We start from the raw sequence: 25,659 nt of genomic DNA, 5'->3' as shown, positions 1-25,659 counted from the left end.
AATGGGGATTAGGGACGGTTGGACTCGATGATCTCTGAGGTCTTTTCCAACCTAGATATCTATGAAATGAAATGCTTTGGACAGGTCCAGGTAGGTGATGACATTTGCTCTTCCCTTATCCATCAATGCTGTAACCCCATCATAGAAGACCACCAAATTAGTCAGGCCCTTTGTGAAGCCATGTTCTCTATCACCCATCATCTCCTTATTTTCCATGTACCTTAGCATAATTTCCAGAAGGATCTGCTCCATGATCTTGCCGGGCACAAAGGTGAGATTGACTGGCCTATAGTTCGCCAGGTCTTTTTTTTTTTCCTGTTTAAAAATGAGGACTATATTTCTCATTTTCCAGTCAGTGGGAACTTCACTGAACTGCCATGACTTTGAAAATGTGATGGAGAATGATTTAGCAACTTAATCTGCCAGTTCCTTCAGGACTTGCGGATGCATCTCATTAGGTCCCATGGACTTGTGTACCTTCAGGTTCCTTAGACCATCTTGAACCTGATCTTCTCCTGCAGCGGGTGGTTCTTTATATTCTCAGTCCCTGCCTTTGCCTTCTGCGACCTGGGCAGTGCGGCTAGAGCACTTACCAATGAAGACTGAGGCAAAAGAGGCATTAAATACTTCAGCCTTCTCCGTATTGTGGGTAACCAGGTCTCCCATTTTCTTCTGCTAGGAAGTCGATAGGACAAGACAGTCTTTTCTGTGTAGTTCTGAAAGGGCCTAGCTATTAAGTGTTTCACATACAAATGTTGAACTTAAGTTAACCTTTCTATCAAAGAACATGTTAAAGAAAAAGCAATATAGCTTTTGAAAAGGAATGTGGAGTTTAATGGGTTGTAAGAGATCAACAAGCGTGTGAATGAAATCAACAACAGTTGATACTATATCACTGAATTTTTAAAAACTTTTGATAAAATTTCCATGAAGAAAGATTACTTTTTAAGGGAAATGTAATACAATGTGTTAGGATTCATATTTGATCACAAGATAAGAATTGAAAGTTGGTAGTGTGATGGTGGATTTTACATTCTTTGAAAAGAAGAAAAAGAAAAAGATTACTATAAGGATGCTTACCAAAAAGATTGCATACGTATTTGTGTTGGGAATTGTACCGAATTCACGTGTAAATTGAGGTGAGAAAGTGCATGCATACCTTCAAAATTATATTTCATCATCAAATCTAGAGTCAGATGCACAAAGATTAAAAGATTAATCCTCAATACTGTGTGACTAGGGAGTAAAAAGTGCATCAATTTCACTTTCGTTAAGTGCAGGATAAACACTCATAGAAGAAATAACCCTAAATATAGGCATCTGATGATAGACAATTAGTTTTTAATAGTTAGGTAAATTACCTTGAAATCGTTATGGCTAGTCCTTTGCAGATTGGTAAAATTCTAGCATAATGATATTTAAAGAATTATTTTTTTTTTCCTCATGGAACATTGTAGCCCATGAGACATATTCTGATGAGTCAGTGTTAACTCTAGAATAAATAAATATAACATGACAGTAGTGTTTGCTTCTTGCCTTCAGATATTGGAGAGTTTATTTCTCGGAGCTGAGAGTTCAAGGAAAAATTAAGTTGAATTTGTCAAATGTAATCTTTATTACAATTAAATAAAACAGTCTTAGATTGCTGAGAAATGCAATTAAAAATACTTTTAAACACCTGAATTAAAGTGCCTTTAATCTATCTTTCTCATACTGAGATACAGATCTATACCTTATGCCTTATTCAATTCAGTGGTTTGAAATGCAGCAAATAAGATTCTCTGTGTTGCTGATCACTAGAGGATTCCAGTGGTTCAAGTGAAGAAAACATGAAGGTCTTCCAGACACACAAAAATCAGCAACCTTGCTTTGTTTTTCTCTTATGGCATCCCTATGGTTTGAGACTTTCTTCTATTAACATAATTGAAAGACTATGAAAAATCTTAGCAAAAAATAACTGCTAGATTTCCTCTTTTTTTTGAGACCAGATACTTGTGCAGTTCAATACTTGATTTCAACAGAATAATCAAAGATACTTGTAATTAAATATTTAAATGTGGACTGTTTAATTCCATAGACGAGTCCTGGGCATGTTCAGAAGTGAAGGCTATTAGCTAAAAATGTGCACAAGCTACTAAGTTATTTCAGCGTACTCTAAACAGGATAGTGATTTTCTAACAGTTGCTTCATGTGTGTAACATATATTTCCCTGCGTTTCAGTCTGGCAGCTCCACTGAATTTGGAATGATGTTGCAGTTATGCAGCTAAAAACTGCAGTCACTACTCAGGGTAAAAATCATATCTTTAATGACTGTTTTTCTTAAACTAATAAAAATACCAAATATTAAATTTAACCGGGCTCAAAGGGAAATAGTTCCTTTCTAAATTTTTAAACCATTTCTAATCAGTGCAATTCATTGCAGATCTGTCACATGTAGCACCCTGAATTCATTTTATATTTAAAACGCAAGGAATCAAAAGGAAGATTAAGGAAATCAAAAGGAAGTAAAATATTTTAGGTACCCCAGAAATTATTTGAAGATGGACTCAATATTTTATTAAAAATATTTATGGACATATCAGACATAGACAGGATGTTAATCTAAACGTGTGTTCACAGTTACAAGATCATCTTACTGCTGTTGACAAAATCAGCTCTGAAAGAAAGGTGTTCTTTGGAGTCTGATGAAAACTGTGAAGCTGGGATCTTCCCAAGTTTTGTTGTCATCACTGTATATACTTGATGGAAAATGTCAAGACTGTGTCATTCAAACTATGACCTTCCTTTTTTTCATATATCTCTCTTTTTCCTTATCCTTCCTAGTCTACCTGCAGACCTAGACATTTGCTTTCCTTAACGTTTCCCCAAAGCTTGACTTGCAATGAATATGCATAGAACATTAGAAACTAGAAATGTAGTTGTTGTGATCTTGCTTTAAATATAATCAATCATTCAAGAATTAGCAAGAGATACAGTATAATCAGAAAGTAGCTACACATAAAAGAGGTAAACAATACGCCAACATGTTCTTTAGCTCCGCCAAGGTTTTAACACTGGTGAAATTCTGTGCTTCGTGTTATGCCACGTTGATAAAAATGGCCGTTCTTAGTCTTATATAATATAAATCTGTAACCAGTGGTTGAAATTTCTTAGTATCTGCTGATATGCCACACTGTTATTCGAAATCAAGTAGTGACGTTACTGGTAATGCCAGAGCAATGTGACTGAGTTTTACATAAATGGTATTTCTTTTTTTATGGAGAACCACTGCCACTAGGTACAGAAAAAGCAGTCTAGATTAGATGAGTGAGCTTTGTGGGTATTTGTATTTTTTGTCTGTTTGCTTGTTTTAAAGGCTAGTCTTGTATTATTATTTTATTTTATATTTTTAGTTGGTACTTGTGCTCATAACTGTTTATTCCAAAGACTAGTTATTTTGACTATTGTTTATTTTATTATTAACAGTTGTTTCTTATCATGTTTTTCTTTCCTGTGTTTCAGTAGTTGGGTCCTTGTTCCTCACTTTCTGGGATTAATTCTTTATTTTTCTTTGTTTCTAATGTGAATTTGTTTGTACTTAGGGAATGTGTATGATTTTGTTTTGGTTTAGCTTGTGTGTTTGTTTTTTTTTTTCTCTCTCATGTGCTTTTTTTAGTCTGATACTTCTTCAGCATCTTGGTTAGTAGCTGAGAACTAGAGCTCTCAAGAGTGGAAATAATGTTTTCCTCTCTGCTGGTCACAGAGGGTGTTACATGACGAGAGAGCTGTGTATTAGAGACCTGGAATTAAGAAACTTGAATGTGTGGCCTCATCTACACTAATCTTAAAAGACCATTTGAGAAGGACAGGCACGTGTCCGTCCTGAATACTACAGAGTAAGATGAATCATCTTCTGGGGAAACCTATTTCTTTTTAACTTTATTCCTTTACACATACGTATCTAAAAGCAGCAATGCTTTGCTGCTGTTGTTTGCTTGGATTATTTGTTTTGGTATATTTCTTTTTCTCTCAGTTGTATTATTGAATGTCATATTTACTTTGCTACTGCTTTGAGAATGACCCTGTGTGAATCTTGAATCAACTCAAGTATTTAAATAGTTGAATTGAGGTGGCTGTTTTCACTATTTTTATTTTAATGTATTTTTCCCTTTTAACCACAGAGCTGTGTTTCTTAGAGTTAATATTGTTTGGGTGTACCATGGGATTTTATTCTCTAGGAAACTGACTAGTTTACTTTTTTTCTCTTAAGAGTAGTCTATTATAGCAAGCTGATATTTACTTTCTAAGTAAAAGAAAAGTATCAGTCCACTAAGTATCAGTCCACTGGAAAACTTAATTACCCACAAGTCCAGTTGAAAATTGAAAGGGGGAAGCATTTAAGGAAGGGAATTTGAAAAGTGGGGACTTCTGTCTTCTTAAAATTAATTTAAAAGTCTCTGTTGCAAACATAAACAGCAATGATGGCAAAGAAAGCTGAGATTGAGCAGATTACAGTGACTTTAGTTAATTTATCATTAGTTGTCTGATCTCAAATATAAAATTAAATTCATTAACTGTTACTCTAGTTTCCTTTCAAACTGCTGATGCACACGCACACTCAAAATATTGGAAATTACTTGGAAACCAAGTGATCATCAATCACTTGGAAACCTAAGGACTTGTACGGTTTCATTCTAATATTGTAATAATATTCTGAGATAATTCAAGAAAAAGCTTATTCTTTGTATCAGCTGTGATTCACTGCCAGTGCTAGAAAAACTCATTTGGGTACACGGACATTCTGGAGACATGTGACTGGGCAGCGTACAAGAACATCAAGGATTTTTGGATGGGTAATACAGTCATTACAATGTCCCCACCCTTAAAATGGTGAGAGTCTTCTTACCAAAACAAAATTCAGCAAATGATGTCACTTACCAGCTCTCTAGTAATAAGTAGATTCTTGGTTCTGTGCAGTTCTAATTGAACTCATAAAGTTAGTGAGTTCTAAGAAATAATTTTAACTTTCATCCTCTCATTTTGTAGGCTTCTCCTTCTGTGTAATGAAAAGATGTTTTAAATATGTCCTTATCCACTATGGTTATGGAACAAAAAATATTCTTAATGAGACCTCAACAACATTGCCTATCAAATGACTTAGAAGTAGTCATCACACTCTTCATCACATAATAGGAGTGATTCTTTCTTAAAATAAGTAATGAAATATAATTTAGATATAAAGAGTGCACAGATGAATAAGCAAATAATACAGCAGCTATATGACCTCCAAAAAAGAAAAAAAAAAGCTTCCGATTAGAGGAAATGATTATTTATTGTGAATAGACTTGTAAATACTTACGCATCTTTCATTCATACTTTCTCATGAGTCTATGTCTCGATTCTGCTATGGTAGCTAAAAATGTGTTAAACTTTGTTCATCTCTGACTTATTTTTACTTTTACACATCTGTCATGCAATGCTTTTTCCTCTTGTTGTCTAAATAGACTTGAAAGACTCTGAAATGGTCTCCCCTGGAAGACTTTATTACTGCCAATTTTCTTTTATCTTATTTTTTATTCATTTGATATGTTGGTAGATAAATTGTTTTAAAATGATTGTTTACCTCTAAAAGTTCCTTAAATACCATGTAAAAGCTTTGCTGTAGACGGTAGACTTGAAAAGCATTTTTAAATTTTTATTTAGTGACTGTTTTTCAGCTGTGGAAGCTATAACTCTGGTGTTCTCTTTCCAAAGAACGAGCCAGTGCTGAGGCGCAGGCTGACTGCCAAGACCTATTCCACCTCCATTTGTTATAAGCAGAGATTGTTTCACTGCAAAAACTTTTATTCTAGCACAAAATCTGTTAGACATTTTCTCTTATTAGATGGCTCCATTCTCAGAGCCTGCTACTTTTAACTCTGTTTTATTGGCGAAGTGAAAATAAAGCATTACTTAAATGAAGGAACCACAATCTTATTCAGTGAGTGTTTCTAAGGTGAGCCAGACTCCTGGAAATGTATCTCATGGAGTTCTAGTGCATTTATCAACTGGAGCCAGAGATCTCTGGCACAGTGAGAAACACGGAGTGGGGGCACCTCACCATTCTCTGGCTTGCCTGGGAACACTAAGCCAGAGAGACCTCAGATCCTGTCCATTGTTCCAGAGGCAAGTAACATTAAGAAAAGTGTTTGCCTATTGCAGAAAGGCAATGTAATCACTCAGTGGGGCCTTCATGAGCTGCATACCCTTGCTTCAAAAGTTATGAAATAAAAATTAGTGCATTAAACATCCCTTAAGAGTATAGAAAACTATACCACACTGGAAATTAATTTATAGCACTGCTACCTGTGGAATTATTTTTCTTACAGAAAGCTATTTGTTGCATTATTAGTAGAAAGAAAGAAGAATTAAGATTAATAGTTGCCTGCAATTTAGCTATTTTATAGTCAAAATTTGCTAATGCGTCAGTTAAATAGGGATTTAACAAGACACCTAATTTCAATTAGGTTATTTTTTTAGTTTTATCAATAAATTAATACATTAAACATGCTTACTAAATATCTGATTATGCTTAAGTACTAGATATTTTGACATCTATATATCACAGACTTTGATAATGAATATTTCCTGATTTTTAGGTCTACCCTGACATTTAGGAATGGAAACACTGCATAGAATAAGACTTTCAGTTATAAAATGTGAGATTTTAATTTTTCAAGGTTTTTTTAAATTTTCTCTCTAGTACTTTGACAATTTTAAAAGGAGCACAAGATTTTGCTTCTATGTTTCTGCATTCTACTCCCCATCTGCAATGGACATGGATTAACTCTGCTGGGACAGAAAGAGAAACATGTCTAATTTCCAGCTAATTGCATTTGTTCAGAAAAATACAGGAAAATGAAATAATGAAGCAATAATTTTGCAAATAGACAATTTTAAGCAACACATTATTTCAGTACTTAAGAAAACTATATAGAGCTTTTTAAATTGTGTACACCACAGTTCCTAAGGAAAAAAGGAATATAATTGAAATTTAATTATCACTAACATTAAAATGAAAGCAAACATTGTTTCTAAAGTTAGGCTGAAACAATTTCTCTTTGTATTTTTTTCCCCTGAATGTAAAAGCATATCATATTAAACTGTATAAAATCTGTTTCTCATACCTTCAGAAAGACATTAATTTTGTTTTAAAGACTTCAAGGAATAGAAACTGAAGACACAGTTATTTGGATTTGTTTTTCCTTTTGTTGGGTATGGAGGTAAAAGTTGATGAACTATTGAATAAATCTACATCAAAATAATTTGTGTGATTAACTGCATTGTATATATTTGTATATACTTTAGGTACAAAATAACTACAAAAGCACAAGCTGAAAGTTATGTTTAGCTTCTGCTAAACTTTCTTTTGCTTTTTTTTACTGAAAAGAAAGAGATACTATCTTCTTGAAATGTCCCCCTTAGAATGTATCAAATTGTCTTTCTCTGCTGAACTATATAGATTTGAGTTCTGTGGTTCTCTCCTTAGAAGACATATTTTCTTGATTATACATCCTTCAAAAAACTTCCACATGTTTTATAGTTCAAGTTTGTGATCGTTTATTAATTTTGGAAGAATTGCCTTTTGGCAATGAAGGTTCTCCAATTTTGTACTTTTTTATTCATAACCTTTTTTTCTTTCTGTGTTTTGGCTTTCGACATTAAATACCATCCTTCCTCTTCTAGAAAAAATAAAACAACCTATCATTCTATAACAATTCAGTTTGTGATTTTAATATTACCAGCACCAAGAAAATGGAATGTACCCCTTTCTCATACTGCAGTCAATTAATATGGGTAGATAGATAACCAATTATCTACTGTCTCTTGTTTGCTTTGATATACTTAACCCATTATGACAGATATTTATATGTCTTATTCTTCCAGGAATCACAAAAAAAAATCAATAACTTCCCAAAAGTAATTATGAGAATATCTAAAATTAATTGATTTTACTAAAATTGTTGGCAGTTATTTCTTGTCCTATCATTTATGGATGGAGAGAAAAAATAATTTTTTTAATATTTGCATTAATCTACCACATCTTCAAAAAAGTGGCCAGTCTTCCTATGGTCTCATTTTTTTCTTTTGGAGTCTAAACAAAACTGATTGTTTTAAAATTTCCTTCTAAATCATAGTAGAACCTTTTTTTTTTTTTTAAATGCCAAAAACTTGATGTGATATTCCTGCTGAGACTTTACCACTTTTGAATGGAGCAGAAGTGTTACCTCCTATGTCTAGAACATGACAGCCTAGCTTAGAGGTGTCTGTCTACAGCAATGTTGTATTGAAACTCACAATCGATATTTGATTATTAAGTTTTTCTGCAATATCTATTACTTTTGATTTTGCATTTCTACATTTGCTATTTTTTTAACTTGCTACTTAATATTTCTATGTTGGTATTTTTTGTGGGTTTTTTTTTTTATAAAATAATAATTTCTTCAGTTTCTGTTAATGATTCAGACCCTGCTTTGCTAAGTTTGTCAGTTCCTGGGGGGATTTTGCCAGCTTCTGCTGGTTTCAACTAACCACTTTCAAATACTATTAACATATATTGGCCTGAGCTTCTGTCTCATTTTTTAAATTAATTTTGGTTGCCCTAATGAAACTGTGTTGTGAAGACTGAAGAGACGACAGTTTGGAAAGCTGCCATATTCTTTATGATATTGTTTTCTCTGGTATTGCTTTCCAGCTGTGTACTGGTGCACTCTCTGTATATATGTATTTGTTGTTGTCTTTTTATTTCCAATATATTTCTTTATTTCCAAACAACAACTAAAACATATATTTATATATCAAATTATCTTTGCCATATTCACTGTATTCTCAAAACAGTTTTAGGTATTTCATCACGCTCACATTTGCAGACTGATATCCACAATAAAAGTATCTGTTATGTGGAAGCTCAGAAGAAATTTGTCTACGTGTTAAAAGTAAAAAAAATCTGTTAAGATTTTCTTTGCACTTTTAAAAATTATTTTATTTCCTGGTGGTCATATATCAGTTACTATATTTGTTTTCTTGTTACTTAACCACTACAAGAAATCATTACCACTGAAAATCTCATCATTTGGATTAAAAAAGATAAAAAGAGTGACATTGTATTGTATTAGACTAGGAAAAACAGCAATTGATTTAATATATTAAATTAATTTAATATATTAATATTAATGATATTAATATATATTTAATTAATTAAATATATTAAATTCTAAAAACATACATCATGTCACAAAAAATTATTTTTCTTAACTTCCTCATTTAGATGAACTATTAGGTATCCTAGCCTGGATTTTGAAACACTTGCCCGTTAGATAAAAGTCCCATTAGCAGTTCTTCAAGGCATATTTTTCCTCCTCTTGCAGAGTTTATACACTGTTATTCTTCATTTTTTATTGTATTTATAGCTGTGTAATCGAATTTATCTGCATGACATAAAGCCCTATTGTGCCATTCATTTTTAAGCAGTATTCTCCATTGACTCCACTGAGGAATGGTGCTTAAAAATGAATGGTGGAATATGGCAATTAAATCTGCAATTACAATTAAATACTATTAGATCTTAGCTGTAGGAGCTAGAAAGTAGGTAATCTGAAAGAAGTAGTAGGAATTAAAAGCTTCAAGCTACGGAAAAAATATTTCATAGCAAAAAAATTCATTTCTCCACAAGATGAAGAGATTTGAGATTGATTAGCATACTCATGCAGTCCATTCTTCACAGTTGCTTTACTGAAGATTTTGCTGTGAGTTCTTTTCTTCATTAAACTGCAAAAGCATGATGGAAAATATATGAGCAATAAGCACATGGCAAGGACTTTTAACTCTGTAGTGTTTTGCTAGAGCTATAGAAAATTTTACTTTATAGCAGGAATTAGGTGTAGATTGCAGATATCCATGGTTCTGCTGTGTTATTTTTGCCTCTCTGTGATGATCATCTGCGTTTCTTTTACAACTAGTGTATGCTGAAATGTGAGAAAAGGTGTCACTGCTGATGGTAATGCATTTTATATTGTATTCTTTATTTACTAATGCATTGCCATAAAAAGGTAGAATTTAGCTCTTTCACAAAGGTGCATGAATATTAATGATCAAGATGGGTAATCTTACAGATAAAAAAGCTTAACCATTTAAGATACAGAGCGCATGATACTTCATTGTTTTTATGATAGGGTGTTTTCAAGGGTTGGAGGGAGCAATATTTTACAAGACAAGATACCAATGGCTTTAGACTGAAAGAGGGCAGATTTAGATTAGGTCTAAGGAAGAAATTTTTCACTCTGAGGGTGGTGAGGAACTGGAACAAGTTGCCCAGGGAAGTTGCAGGACATCCTGGAAAGTAGGACAAGGACAGCATCCTGAGTAGTATTTTTATATGTCAGCAAATGAACTAAAGCAGAAATAAATACAAAAAAATGATACAGTGATTCAGAGTCTAAGAACATATTACTAAAAAATACCAGAATACTATTGGAGAATTACATTAGACAATATAATTTGTCTTTTGGTTTGTTTTATTCTGCAGGATTTTTTTCATTCCAAGGGAAATGATGTTCAATATTTGTTGCTTTTGTTTTGTTGTTGTTGTTGTTCAATAGCACAGTTTACATTTGTAGTTGTGATGAGTCTGTTAGAATTTTTACTGTAGGTAGACCTTTTAATGCACAGCATAATAATTAGACATGTTGATTTTCACAACCTTTTAGTTTTTAACTTTGTAGTTGTTAGGAAATGAAATACATCACTGCACTGTAAAACTGATGCAAAAGCAATGAGACCTACATAGCTGAAATAAGCATAAGTGAAAGTCAATGCGTAGCGTTATGGTAGTGGAATTATTATATCCAACCAAACAACTCGATACTATGTATTTTCCAGTGGCAAAAGTATGTTTTATTTTTGTATCAAATTAGTGTTTTTAATTCACTGTAGCTATGGTTTCATGTCCCTGAATCCATCTTCGATTTCTAAATAGTAATGTTAGTGATAGTTGAGGTAGAATCTCCTCTTCCTGAAAATTCTGGCATTTTAGAGTAAGCACTTCCCAGAAGATAAGAGAGGAAATGTAGTCAGTGAACTCTATGAGTTTACTAAAATATCAAATAAGCGTCTTTGTTCTTCCTGATACAGTCAGAAGTATCTTGGAGGACAGCCTTGCTGCTCTAAGAACTAAATGATTTACCACTGAATGATTTATGAAGTTAAACATTTTCTCAGATTGCAAAGATCAACTGTGTGCTTACATGTTTATTCAGCTTTCCTTTGTACTATTTGTTTTTGAGACCCAGGAATGTGTGAGGATAGAGGCATTATAGCAGCAGTTGTAAAAAATGGCAGAGGCCATAAGGGAAAAGGTAAACTCAGAAAGGGAAGAGTGAAAAAGTCCAGAATGAGAACAACACATGAAAGAAATTACTACAAAATAGTCAATGTATGTATATTGCTGTTGTTGCAAATTAAACTTTACGTATGTCAGAATGACAAAGAGTTCATCTCTAAGTCCAGTCTGTACTGAGTACGTTGTAGTGTAGGCTGCAGGCAGCTCTTCTGAGAGACTCTGCGCTTAAAAGGAGCCCTGCTGGAAATCCTACTTCCAGCCTCGTGCTGTGTCTCTTGTCCTATTATGTGACCAGACACGTGCCCACTAGGTAATCAGTGCAGAAGTATGTTGCTTTCATGGGATTCAATGTGTGGGATAAATATTAAGATGTTTCATAAAATGTGTCATATACACATTTTAATTGATATCAGTTATAAAAAGAAAATGACATTATCTTCACCTTTTATAGACATTGAAGTTGTTGTAATTAGACTTTAGTATTAATGAAAACTCAGATTTTTCAAGGTGCTAAATTATATTGGATATAATTTTTTAAAATTTGCAAAAGTTGCTAGATGTAATTACTTTTAGAAATCTATGTGCATTTGTCAATGAAATTGTGTGATTATTTTTATACCAGCTGTGATAATACTGCCTTTCAAATATTGTGAAATAGTTTGACTAGACATATACATAGTTAAATAATAATTCTAGCTCAGAGAACAAGAACACTTTAAAGTGTACTATCTTTCTTAAATTCTTCTATATGACAGAAACATGATTAATTTCTCTGTTTTCCTAGCTTTAAAAAAATGTCCCAGTGGCATCATTTTGATTTTACAGTATGTTATCAATTTTATAGTGTTCCAACATCAACACAAAATCAACAGCGTTGAATATTGAGTAAATATATAACTCAAAATCACTGTTGATTTTAGATACATAACTATTAATATCAATAACTTGTAGTGTAAGACACTTCACTAAAAAAAATTTGTAAAATTTGCAGTAAATTTTATTTGTATTTGTTTGAAAAATTAGGTATGTTAAGTTAAATTCATTTATGGAAAAATGTATTTATTTAAAAGAAATTATTATTATTATTATTATTATTATTATTATTATTATTATTATTATTATTATTATTATTATTATTATTATTATTATTATTTTCTGTTTAAAGCATACTAGTAGTTTTGTAAAATCACAAATACCTTGCTTAACTGTATAACTTACAGGAATAAAAAAGAATAAGGGTATAAAAAATCTGGACTTTGTAAGTAATGTTCCACTATATGCTGAGTACTATTAACTTAAAGTGTTGCTATTGTGTGGTATTACTTCAAGTTTTATTAAAAATTAAGGGTCAAATTCTGACCTTTTGCTGTCAATGACATTGACTTCAGTGGAATCATAATTTTACTCTGAATTTGCACGTTATTGTATATCTGCTGATTAGGGAAGTATAATAATGATATGAGTGCTGGAGTGGGACAATATTATTGGTCTTTGTTGTAGTAACTCAAATAATAAAGAAGGAAATGGGGTTATGTAGAAGTTATAAGTTTTTTTTGGCCATCTTATTTCTCTAGGTTTAGTGCTTTTGTTGCTTATGTTCTTCCATATTCTCTTCTGTTTCATTCAAAATCTGGAATAGAAAATCCTGAGTACTTACAAGCTGGTAAGAAAATATATTTTCATCAAAAATATTTACAGCATTCAGCTAGTGAAGAGTTTCTAGTTTGTGTTTTTCAAATAACTGAAGACAAATAAAGCCCTGAATGTGAGGCTCAGTCGAGGCTATTGCTTCTAGGCAAAAAGTACCAATGATTCTATTATCTAAATACATTTTTGCGTGAAAGCATTGATTTCTTATATTTCACATGACGATGGATTGAGGGAAGATGCTGAGATTATTCTTTTTGCCATAGAGAACAATATTCCCTGTAAATATGGTAGTCTTAGTGCTTACTCCGTATCTCAGGGCGGGTGCCTACCAATAAAGCTGTACAGGGCATCGCCAAGACTATGTCCTGACTGATTTGCTAATCTCTAGTACACGTGCCCCATCTACCACACTCATATACAACCAAAAGTCAAGACACTTTTTTTGTCATACTATGACTTTCACACTAGCCCATTAAATCATTTACAAATTCTGTGTGCAGACTGGGGCAGTAAGTACCACCTGCTCCCATTTCATGTACACAGTCAGTTAAACTCTGCAGCTACACCATGCTGAAAGGAACCTTTGTTAATGCAAATTGCAGAAATCCATGGTCAGAGACAGGGCCTTAAGTTGCTGGCATTAAAAGATGTGTCCTCTTCATGATATATTCTACCATCCATTTTGTATGAATTAACTAAAAGTACTCTTAAAACACATGGTTTGTGGCTACACTGATAAATAGCTTGCATTTATCAAGTAAATCTTAGTAAGAAAATGATATTTTTCTTCTACAATGTAATTCAGAAGATATTAATGTTTTGAGAGCATACCACAAACAAAAGGATGTTTTTGTATCTAGAAAATGAAACATTGAGTAGTACTTGTTTTAGAAAGTCACCTATGTCTTAACAGGAGAAATGTTAAATAAGTATGTCAACATTAAACGCATTAAAAAATGTTTTATAGTCTGAAGTGGTTAGAAGTAGTATTCTAAACACATGCCATAATCTTGACAATAGATTAAACTACTAAATTGCAAAGTTTGTGTGAGAAGCAAGTAATAGACATAGGAAAACACTAACACGACTTTTTCATATAAACACACCTGAACATCTGATGAACTAAAAGAAGAAAAAGCACTTTTTCTTGCTTGACAGTTTTGAATAATGCCAAATGCTAACTTCTGTTGTTAACCTTAGGAAAAATACTTTGTCATAGTAAATAAAGTGTTGTTTATCTGTCATTTTGTCAAGTATTATAGCCGTTAATGGTAGAATAAACATGATGTTTGTGTGATAAAGAAAAGTGTTTGCTCATAACTTTATATATATGGTGTTATATGTGATTGAGATATAAATAAGTGGTACATCGTGTTCAATCAAGGAATACTGACTTTCTTGTTTCAGTAGTTCTATACATTATTTTGAATTATGAGTCGATTGGCACGAGTAAGAATTTACTAGTGTGCGGAAGGGCTGCATAGTCTATGCTTTCATCAGAGTTTAAAGCATCATATGAATGAATAATAGCTTTGTATGCTGTGAATAACAGCATACTGTGTATAAAGTGCATCATTATTTTATCAAGATGGTTGATAAATGGTAAAGAAAAACAATAATTAATCTGGAAAACTGCAGAGTGTCATCAGTTGTCTTTTGATATATGAGAAAGTTGCACATACTTAGTCCTTCACTGAATATACAAATTTAATCCAGTGTAGAAGTGTAATAAAATTCACTGTAACAACATATATCAACATGCAACAAATAGCTTAAAACTGATTTTTTTCTGATATTATGTTATTGAAAACTGATTATCTTCACTTTCTAGCACCCTGTGGAAGCCGGTCAACAGGTTCTGAAGGCACTGTATTATCACCAAATTACCCCAAGAATTATAGTGTTGGTCACAACTGCGTTTACTCTATCACTGTTCCTAAGGAATTTGGTAAGTAGATCTGGTCTCACTCATATCTTTTTGTTGCTTGGATACTTTCAACAATTCTGGATGATTTCGATGATTGCTTTTATATTAAACATCTTAATGTGAAAAAGCTGGTTTAAGCTGGTGTTTCTGTTTATACTTTTCATCATTTTTTGTGTGTACTTTTTTCTCAAATGTTTATCTTTACCATTATCTTTTGAAATTACTGTTCATTTATTTTTGTCTCACTGTGACTACCAACATATAACTTGGAATACATGAATGGTACCAGTTCTTTTCACCGAAGATCATGCGCCAAGGGTCTAGAAAGAGTAGTGTAGCTCCAGTTAAGTACACATAAGCAAAGGAAGAAATGTTTCTCTTAGATATATGGTAATATCAGTCTCATAATCCTTAGCTTTTCTCCATCATCAGGCAGTGGTATAGTCTTTCCTGAGGTAATATCAGTCTCATAATCCTTAGCTTTTCTCCATCATCAGGCAGTGGTATAGTCTTTCCTGAGGAATGAAATCAAAGCAGCCTGCGTCTGTCTGGTTTTTGTAGATTCTCAGATCCTCCATCAAAACTTCTCTCCCATCCTACTATTTTTGATTGAATTATACAGTGGTCATTTTTTGTATTTTATTTTGTTGGGGTTTTTTTAAAGTTATTAATATTTTTTTTTCTGACCCATGCTCTTTCTCTAATGTATCATTACTAAAATTATTCCAGTAATAACCATTAAGAAAGTCAAAGTAATTTTGGCAATCTATTTAACTTAAGTTTTCTACACTCAGGGTAATTGTCTCTGTCTGAAATTTAAAAGATTTGTGTAATTAATGTGTTTTTTTCTAATAGCTTTCATCTCTGTCTCATCATAATATATTCATAAATTTTTAATGCTGAGCTCTTTAAGATCAGATTTAGGAAATTATTACCTGTAATTTTGTGATTTTGGGTCCTTATAGAAGACATTCCATTAAGAAAAGAGCCTTTGCTTGCAGTGCTTGATATGGATTGTGTAGGGATCATTCACTGACAAGATGATGCCCGAAAAATGCTGGCCTTTGTGGATAAAGACACACTAGATTTCATCTTGATTTCACTCGCTAGTTTGCCTCATGACATGTAGATTTGTCAGAGATCGTTCACAACAACAAAGAGTTCAAACAAGCTTTTTGGAGAATGAAGAGATACTCCAGCAATGGTGGTGACATAAGATAAAATTAAAGTAATTTTTCTAAAGAAAATAGCAAAAATTCTTCTTCCATAATCTTCCATATAGCTTCAACTTTCAATGTGAAATACAGCATTCAAATATTTGCTGAATGGAACCTCTTCAGGAACTACCTTGGCATGTAATACAGTATCTGATTTTGTAATAGAGCACAGTTAAAAAAAAAAAGAAAAAAGAAGATAAAACCAGGTCAATATAGAAAAAACCACAAACAATGGAATAGCATATTCAGTGCGTAGAAGCGAACTCACTGGCCTGGATTAGTTTTTGATGGAGTAAAAAGAAAAGCTACTTCATGTGTAGCTGTTCAGGTTCTCAAGCTAAAAATTCTGTGGAAAAGTCATTGCGGTGTGCACTTTTTTTCGATGTTTCATTATTCTGTCGTACAGAATCACAGTTGCAATATTTCATACCATGACAAGTTTAAGCTAGAAGATAAATGATTCACAAAAGCACACAGTATGCCACAGGCAAAATCTTTTGTAAACATGGGAAACTCATCTTTTTTGACACTCTCCCACTGATATTTTAAAATGGTGTAATGATCATTAATTGTTCAACACTGAAATCCAACACTGGTTACAATTAAAATGCAGATGTTTAAGATTTTATTTTGTTTTCCTGATGCACATGAAGTAATTTGTATGCCCTACTCTGCATAACAATGCCATCTCTGCTTCTATTTAAATTAATGTTTTTAAGAGCAAAATAAATTTTATAGCAACTTGCCACAGCAAATGGCTTTCCTGTCGGTTAGAGCAAAAGGATAGACTGAACATATGCAGTAAGGTATGTAAGTGTGGTTTATGACTTACTTTCTATGCTATCAGAAAATTAAGTATCGATTTTCAGTGACTATCAAAAATATGAAATTTAAATCAGAGCTCTTTTTTCCTAAGAAAAAGCTAAAAACCATGTATATAATTGGGAAAATGTCTAGTTTCCATGGAGACTGTATATTTATATTTACATATATATTTACATAAATATAAAGCTATATTTATGCCTTATATTTACAGCAAGATATAATATTTAAAAAATGACAAACACTTTATTGATAAACATGACATTTTGGGATAAGATTTCTTCGAATTTTGGCAATGAAGGTAGGCCCAGTTTGCTTAATTAACAGGGAAGTTAAAATCCACTATTCTCTTCAATTCGTGAATAATTGGCTTGTGTTCAAAGACATCTTTCATCATACAGTTATACCATTTTCAGCTTTTCCTTGTGTTGTTTCTTGAATTTCTGTGTTGTGAGAAAGCCCTGAATTATTTTAAATAAGTGACAGAGAGAAGAAACAAATAGAGCCAAACAGCAGGGGGTTGTTGGTGGTATTATTATTATTTTTACTATTAGGAAGAAGAAGATCATTGAAAGAATAATTTTTTGCAAATACTGGAAGGTACATGTACAAATTTTATTCTGCCAGTGAAGACACGCGTTGAGTAAATAATGTCATCAACACGTGTTTTCTGTTAGACAGCTCCCTGCATCTAGAGCTGTTAGCTTAAAAGCCGTGTCACACTCAAGTTATTTCAGTACTGTTTGATTTAATTTCAAAGTCAGTTTACATTTGGAAAGAAAAAAAGATAGGCAAGGATAGATCATAAGTAGCAGAATGTCCCAAATGACAACATCACATCAAGAGAGAATAAGAACCAAATGGCATTTATGATAACACTTAACTGTGTTAAACATTTGCTTTTAATAACTTGAATCCATCATCACTGTTGTGTACGTCTTACTTCCATTATAGAAATACAGCAGACATGTATTGATTTAACTCTCCATCTTAAATTAAAATGGATGGAAATGTCTGGCAGAATATCTAACTTTAATATTTTTAACCATGAACTAAGCAATTATTGAATTAAACAATACTTTCCCAAATAGGAGATGAGATGATAGAAGATGATTTGAAATATCAAAATGCTACAATACCCAGGAACCTTATTTTTTTCCTACTCTTTTTTCATACAAGTAACTACTTCAAAGTCAGTAGGACTGCATTGTCCAAACAATTATTACTTGTCAGAAAAATAGAGTGAAATCACATAAACTGTTCCAAATGCTTGTATGCCCAACCATATAAAGGCTCAAGACACTAATTTCAGGAGGGACAATCATCCGGCTTGTACCATCTACTTCATAAAATATAAGTCAGCCCACCTTTTCTTACCAAAAAGAGAATGACTTCAAAACCACGTGATTTCCAAGAAAAATGACCATTATTTATTTATGCATTTTGAAAGATACGTAATCATAAAACTACATTTTTTAGGACAAAAAGTACTTCTACTTTTTGCGTCTGTGCTTACAAGAATTTGGCATAAAGACAGAAAAAATTGACTGTATCACAGGACACTTCGTATAAAAACTGAAAGTATTTTTAAAAGATTAAAAGACTTAATCCAGAAATTTAATTAAATTCAATTTAGTTGAGCATGACAACTAGTTCAATTAGGAGTATTGTACTTCAGTTTTCTGATTTATTTTCTCAGTTTTCTGAAGTATAGAGTGAACATAATGCAATACTGAGGATATACGTACAAGTATTTGTTATTAACAATAATTTGTTCTATGAGTAAAACCAATAAATGACAGATAGTTCATGTTCCTTTTCCTTTTTTCTTGGCATTCTTTCAGCTCTGTTTTCTTGTTATTTCTCTTTTTAACGTCATTCTGTTAATGCAAGATTTTCAAAGGGTCTTGTTCTTGCATTTGAAAACAGTAGAATGATGTTTAGTAAATTCTGAAAACTGAGCTTCAGAAATTCAGCATTTAAAAGTGTATAGAGGTTCTTTTCTGCAGTTTTCTCCAGCCAGCTTACTAGGCTTCATTTGAAAGTACATAAACAGCAGTGTTATCTGTGATAGAATTTAGAAACTCTGGCCAGAAACGAGACATCATTGTACAAGGGGTATCAGGCAGACACAGAAGTGGTTTTCATCCCAGAGGTGATAAGTCTAATTCAAGTAATTTGCAATCAGATATACAATTGGCAAAGTAGTCTTGTGTGTTTTTTTTTTTTTTTTTAATGATATACTATCAGCATGAAAAGGAAACATTTGTAACATTGGTGTAAATGTTGCTTTATGTTAATTTACCTCATTACCAGAATACTATTTAGTTTTGAAAATTCTGAGTGGACTTAACTGTGGCAGGTACATATCTTTCCATTTGACTCTTTTGTCAAGTTAATTTTGAGAGTTAATGAAGAACACTGAAGGGGAATAAGAAGGGAGTCAGGTTGCCTAGAGCCAGAATAATATGTAAGCTGTGTACATTGTGCTAGGAACAAATGCTATACCTTCCCACCACAATGGGAATTAAATATTCTCAATCTGCATTCAACGTGCATTGAATGGCTGAATATGAATTTATTTTCCACTATTATTTTGATTAAATATAAAAAATAAATTGTTTGAAATGTACAATGCATGTTTAAGGCATGGTTCATTGCTTCCTTAAAGTAAGAATAACGTATAGCTTTATAATAAATACAATAAAAATGGATAGATTCTGGTTCATTGTATTGTATGCATTTAAGCAAGAAAAGAATGTGCAAGTGGTGAGCAAGAAACATAAGAAAACTTATAATCTATCTTCTGCACAATTAATGGATATAAAAAGCCTAATGGAAAAACAAAACAAAACAACACAACAAACATCATCCATAAGAGAAAGATCTGGACCTTTGAAGTCAGATGCGAAGATATGATTTGTATTTTAATGTGTATAAACCAAATGGGGATGCTCTAAATCTGTGAATATATCTTGTCTTGAAAAGCTGCCTTAAACATTGCTGATTTATGTGCATATATGTTTTTGGCTTGCATGCAAAGCAAATAAGTATGTATACATGTAGTTGAATCCTTTGGTGAGATACGTTTCCTCTTGGTTTAGTTAGGTACCTAACTATGGAGGTTGGATATCTAGTCTAAGGCATTCAGATGCTTGCCGTAATCAACAGAGAGACATATTCCCATGGCATGATTCATCCCATCTAAAACAACTATCTGCAGTTTTTGGAGGGAGATAAATTCTATGTATGTAAAAGAAACAGCACAGCCTCATTTTGTCACGTTTGTTCTGGGAGCTACCACAGGTTAAATGAATTAGAATACGTTGCTGCTAGTGTAATCTACATCCATCCAATAGTCACACTGCACACACACAGATAGCTTCATGATTTTATTTTGTGAGTATATGGTAAGGCTGGCAATTTCAGATACATTTCAGTTAGCAGCCATTTAGAGGCTTGAGCTTGGATCATTCAAATTCAAACTTTACTTAGTGATTCCTCATCCTCAAATCTTTCAAATCTAACACTAGAGGTGGACAAAATCTGTATCTTACTGTTAAGCATATATTAGACAATAACATTTCTATTGTTTAAATGTTGTTAGATCACATACTCAAGAAGAATTTCAGGTGATGGACTGCATTATACTAGATATTCTACAAAAACAGGAAGCCATGGCCTACAGCCTGTCTGCACAGTGAATGCATAATGAATTTATGTTGGCATCTGCAAAAAGAAAATGAAAGGCAGGATTAGTTATAAGCTGGAAACATTTTTTTATTTTTTTTTTAGCAAGTATTAAGTATTTTCTTTTCCAGAATATATGAGAAATGTACCTTAAAGTGCTACTTAAAATATAAATATTTTCAGAGTTTGGTATAAAATGAAGAATATAGGTTACATATGCAAACCGGGAAATTATTTTGACATTGATGTAGAAATGTCTTTCTTTGAATAATATTTTGCAAGTTTTAACAAGGTTTTGCCAAAGGCTTTTATTTTTCATTATACATACACATAGAGCAATAATACTAACTATTTAATTCAGATATGAATAGGTTAGTAGTATATATTGTATATTGAAGATATCTGGTAGATAATGAACAAACTTTTTACCATACTATTAAGTACACACGTATTGCTGCGCTACCTGCTCTCCATAAAATAGCTGGAGATTGCAGTCTAAGATTTTGTGAGAACAGAAGTGAGCATTAGTTGTATAACTGTCAGCTTCTGGTTTGCTTTTCTTGTTCAAGGCAAAGTTTGTGTCATTCAGATGCTGACTATATAACTTAAAGAAGTGTCAGAAGGTCATTTCACATCACTTTCCTCTTATCTATGAATCTCTGAGGTTTGTGAGAGGAAGGACTGGCAGGTTTTACTCACAGCTGGGGAGTATTTCATTCATTGGTTCAGCACTTAACATGCTTGCCAAGTGAGCAGATGCCAATGAAAAAGTCACGATAGGGTGATTTTAAAGGAGATCAAACTATTCAATGTATTTTTGAAATAAAATTTGAAGAGATGTACTATTTTAGTTGCTTAATATGACTTGAAGTCACTTTTTCAATGCTACTTTTATATTTTTTCAATAAAAATGATTAGTTTTGGCTCAAATGTTAATGATGTTTTGAGTATAATAATGGCCAGTTTAATACAGACTACTAAATAGCTTAAGCTATTGAGTTTGACTCTAAATATATGGCAACAGTAGAGCTGTCTTTTTAATAGCCTAATAACAAAGTGGAATGATCATAAGACCACAACTGTGGTCTTCGAAGAAATTCGTGGTTTCACAAGTAAAGTAATTTGACTATAATGCCAATGACTTGATGAAATACTTATAAAGATTTTGGTGTTTCTTTTTTTATGAGCAGTGTGACTCCAGCTGTTCCAAATACTTAATTATCAAACCTTGTTCACAGAAAAGGCTGTTATTAAAATAGCTGAAATTAGTCTGGGTTGCTGATTCTAAATGACAGAGGACAGACTACATTACATTTGTCACTTACGTGCTTTCCAATACATGTTCCTATCCTGAGGAGGAGACTGGGTGGTGACAGATTTTGTAAACAATTCTGGGCTTTTTTTAAGTTCGCTTCTTAGGACAGGATTGAAGTACTTCAGCAGCACAATAGCAAAAGCTGCATCATTGTTGTTTAGGTCCTTTTAACTTAAAGTTCTATCAATAATTATGGTGTCATTTTTACTCTTAATCTCTGTATGAGTGAAAAAAACTGCTTTCTCATTCTTCAAGCCTGGCCAGCGTAGGATTGATTAGGTGGTGCAAAATAGCTTACTTTTGACCAGTAGACTTCTGAGATTGAGGAGAATCCTGGTCCCCTGAAAACAAATGTTTGCGCTAGATGAGAAGAGAGCCTTCCTTGTTCCTTCTGTTGGAACAAGGACATAGTCCACCTCAGAATTCAACAAGCCATATATGAAGACAGGCAGATAGCAGGTATGCTCTCTCTAGAGAGCCTCACTCTTCAAGGATTAGCTGGGCTGTAGAAATGGATAGTTCTGCTCTTCAATCCTAGGAATGAATTCCTAGGTTCTGCTCTACCTGGGGATGGGTGAGGAGCTGACCGAGAGCTTATGGGTCAGGATTAAAGGGAAGACAGGAACAGGTGACATTGTACTGAGGGTCTGCTACGGGCCACCTGACCAGGAAGATCAAGTAGATGAGGTCCTCTGTAGACAGATAGGAGCAGCCTCATGTTCACAAGCCCTGGTCCTCCTGAGTGACTTCAACCACCCTGATATCTGTTGGAGGTACAACACAGCAGGGCATAAGTACTCCAGGAGGTTCCTGGAATGCATTGATGACAACTTTCTTCTCCAAGTGACAGAGGAACCAAGGAGGAGACGTGCTGTGCTGGACCTTATTCTCACCAACAAGGAGAGGCTCGTGGGGAATGTGAAGCTCAAGGGAAACCTTGGCTGCAGTGACTATGAAATGGTGGAGTTCAAGATCCTTAGGACAGAGATGAGGTACCATAGGAAGCTCACTACACTGGACTTCTGGCAAGAAGACTTTGACCTCTTCAGGGATCTACCTGGTAGAGTACAATGGGATGAAGCCCTGGAGAGAAGAGGGGCCCCAGAAAGCTGGATAATATTCAAGGATCATCTCCTCCAAGCTCAGGAGCAGTGCATCCCAACAAGGAGGAAGTCAGCAAAAATACCAGGAAGCCTGCATGGATGAACAAGGAGCTCCTGGACAAACTCAAGCACAAAAAGGAAGCCTACAGAGGGTGGAAACAAGGACAAGTTGCCTGGGAGGAACACAGAGAAATTGTCCGAGCAACCGGGGATCAGGTTAGGAAAGCTAAAGCCCTGATGGAATTATATCTGGCCAGGGACATCAAGGGCAACAAGGAAAGCTTCTATAGATATGTCAGTGATAAACGGAGGACTAGGGAAATATGGGCCCTCTTCAGAAGGAAATGGGAGACCTATTTAGACATGATGTGGAGAACGCTGTAGTCAATGACGTTTTTGCTTCAGTCTTCACTGGCAAGTGCTCTAGTTGCACTGCCAAAATCACAGAAGGCAGAGACTGGGAGAATGAAGAACCATCACTGTAGGAGAAGATCAGGTTCAAGATGGTCTAAGGAACCTGAAGGTACACAAGTCCATGAGACCTAATGAGACGCATCCGCAAGTCCTGAGGGAACTGGCAAATGAAGCTGCTAAATCATGATATTTTCAAAGTTGTGGCATTCCGGTGAAGTTCCCACTGACTGGAAAAAGGGAAATATAGTCCTCATTTTTAAAAAGGGAAAAAAAGAAGACCCAGGGAACTACAGGCCAGTCAGTCTCACCTCTGCGTCCACCAAGATCATGGAACAGATCCTCCTGGCAACTATGCTAAGATATGTGCAGAACAGACAGATGATTGCTGTCAGCAAACATGGCTTCACTAAGGGAAAATCCTGCCTGACAAATTTGGTGGTCTTCTATGACAGGGTTACAGCATTGATGGATAAGGGAAGATGAACTGATATCGTCTACCTGGGCTTGTGGAGAGCATTTGACACTGTCCCACACAACATCCTTGTCTATAAATTGGAAAGACATGGGTTTGATGGATGGACCACCCAATCCATAAGGAATTGACTAGATGGTTGCACTCAAAGAGTTGCTGTCAATGGCCCAATGTCTAAGTGGAGGCCAGTGATGAGTGGCGTTCCTCAGGGGTCAGTATTAGCACCAGCGCTGTTTAACATCTTTGTTGGTGACATGGACAGTGGGATTGAGTGCGCCCTCAGCAAGTTTACTGACAACACCAAGCTATGTGGTGTTGTGGACATGCTGGAGGGAAGGGATGCCATCCAGAGGGACCTTGATGGGCTGGAGAGGTGGGCCAGTGAAAACCTTGTGAAGTTCAAAAAGTCTAAGTGCAAGGTCCTACACATGGGTCAGGGCAAACCCAAGGACAAGTACAGGCTGAATAGAGAATGGATTGAGTGTGGCCCTGAGGAGAACTTCTTGGGGGTTATGGTTGATGAGAAGCTCAACATGAGCCGGCAATGCGTGCCAGCTGCCCAGAAAGCCAGCTGTATCCTGGGCTGCATCAAAAGAAGCGTGGCCAGCAGGTCGAGGGAGGTGATTCTGCCCCTCTGCTCTGGTCTTGTTAGACACTCCCATCTGGAGTACTGTATTCAGCTCTGACGATCGTGACTTAAGGACATCAGCCTGTTGGAATGAATCCAGAGGAGGGCCACTAATATGATCTGAGGGCTGGATCACCTCTCCAATGAAGACAGGCTGAGAAGGTTGGGTTTGTTCAGTCTGGAGAAAGAAGGCTTCAGGGACACCGTATAGCAGCCTTCCAGTACCTAAAAGGAGCCTGCAAGAAAGCTGGAGAGTGACTTTTGACAAGGGCATGTAGTGATAGGACAAGGAGTAGTGGCTTTAAATTTAAAGAAGGTAGATTTTGAGTAGCTATAAGGAAGAAATTCTTTACTCTGAAGATGATGAGGCAGTGGAACAGGTTGCCAAGAGCAGTTGAGGATGCCCCGTCCCTAGAGATGGTGAAGGCCAGGTTAGATGCAGCTTTGAGCAACCTGATCTAGTGGAAGGTGTTCCTGTGCATGGCAGGGTTATTGGAGCTAGATGATCTTTTAGATACCTTCCAATCTAAACCACTCTATGATTCTATTAATTACAGATAACAAAATAATCAAGGAAAATAGTTGTATCAGTCTTTCCTGATGGAAGAAAAAGGAGCTCTTACATTTTGATTTTTCTAGAGGCGTTAGTTTTGTATATATGACTACATAAATCTCAGGAAACTGGAAATGCTATCAGTGCTTTTTAGAGCAAGTTATAGTTTGTCTGATAGGGTGCACTTCTCAGATTATAGAAGTGAATGAGGCTTCAATGTCCCTCATGCTAAAGAAAGTCTAAAACTCTACATATGTACTTCATCTAGGTCTTTAATTAATGGGCTATACAAAATTATGAAAAATGCAAATCATACCAGACCTACAAACCAGTCTAGATTTCATCTAAGCAAATGGTATTCTACTGGGGCGATTGGTAGATTTGACTTTATAACTCAGATTCTAAGTTCTGGAAATAACTCTTTGTGACTTCATAAAAGGAATGAATAGTTGTAATTTTTTAGCTATTCATAAATATCTTTAGTTTTCATTTAAATCACCTGAAAAGTTTT

The 25,659-nt window shown here is 34.3% G+C and overlaps 1 protein-coding gene across 4 annotated transcripts in view; it reads left to right on the top strand.

The window, feature by feature from the left end:
• The window catches only part of CSMD3 (CUB and Sushi multiple domains 3), a 737,988-nt gene that overhangs the window by 539,623 nt on the left and 172,706 nt on the right, over positions 1-25,659 (top strand). For all 4 annotated transcript variants that reach the window (XM_086609528.1, XM_086609527.1, XM_086609526.1 and 1 more), the window contains one exon: positions 14,839-14,955. In XM_086609528.1, the coding sequence (XP_086465654.1) occupies positions 14,839-14,955 (117 nt within the window). The remainder of the gene's footprint in view (positions 1-14,838; positions 14,956-25,659) is intronic.

The sequence above is a fragment of the Tauraco erythrolophus genome, chromosome 3 (genome assembly GCF_009769465.1).
Source record: "Tauraco erythrolophus isolate bTauEry1 chromosome 3, bTauEry1.pri, whole genome shotgun sequence".
In the NCBI taxonomy this organism is placed as follows: Eukaryota; Metazoa; Chordata; class Aves; order Musophagiformes; family Musophagidae; genus Tauraco; species Tauraco erythrolophus.
This window is presented reverse-complemented; position numbering and strand designations above follow the sequence as displayed.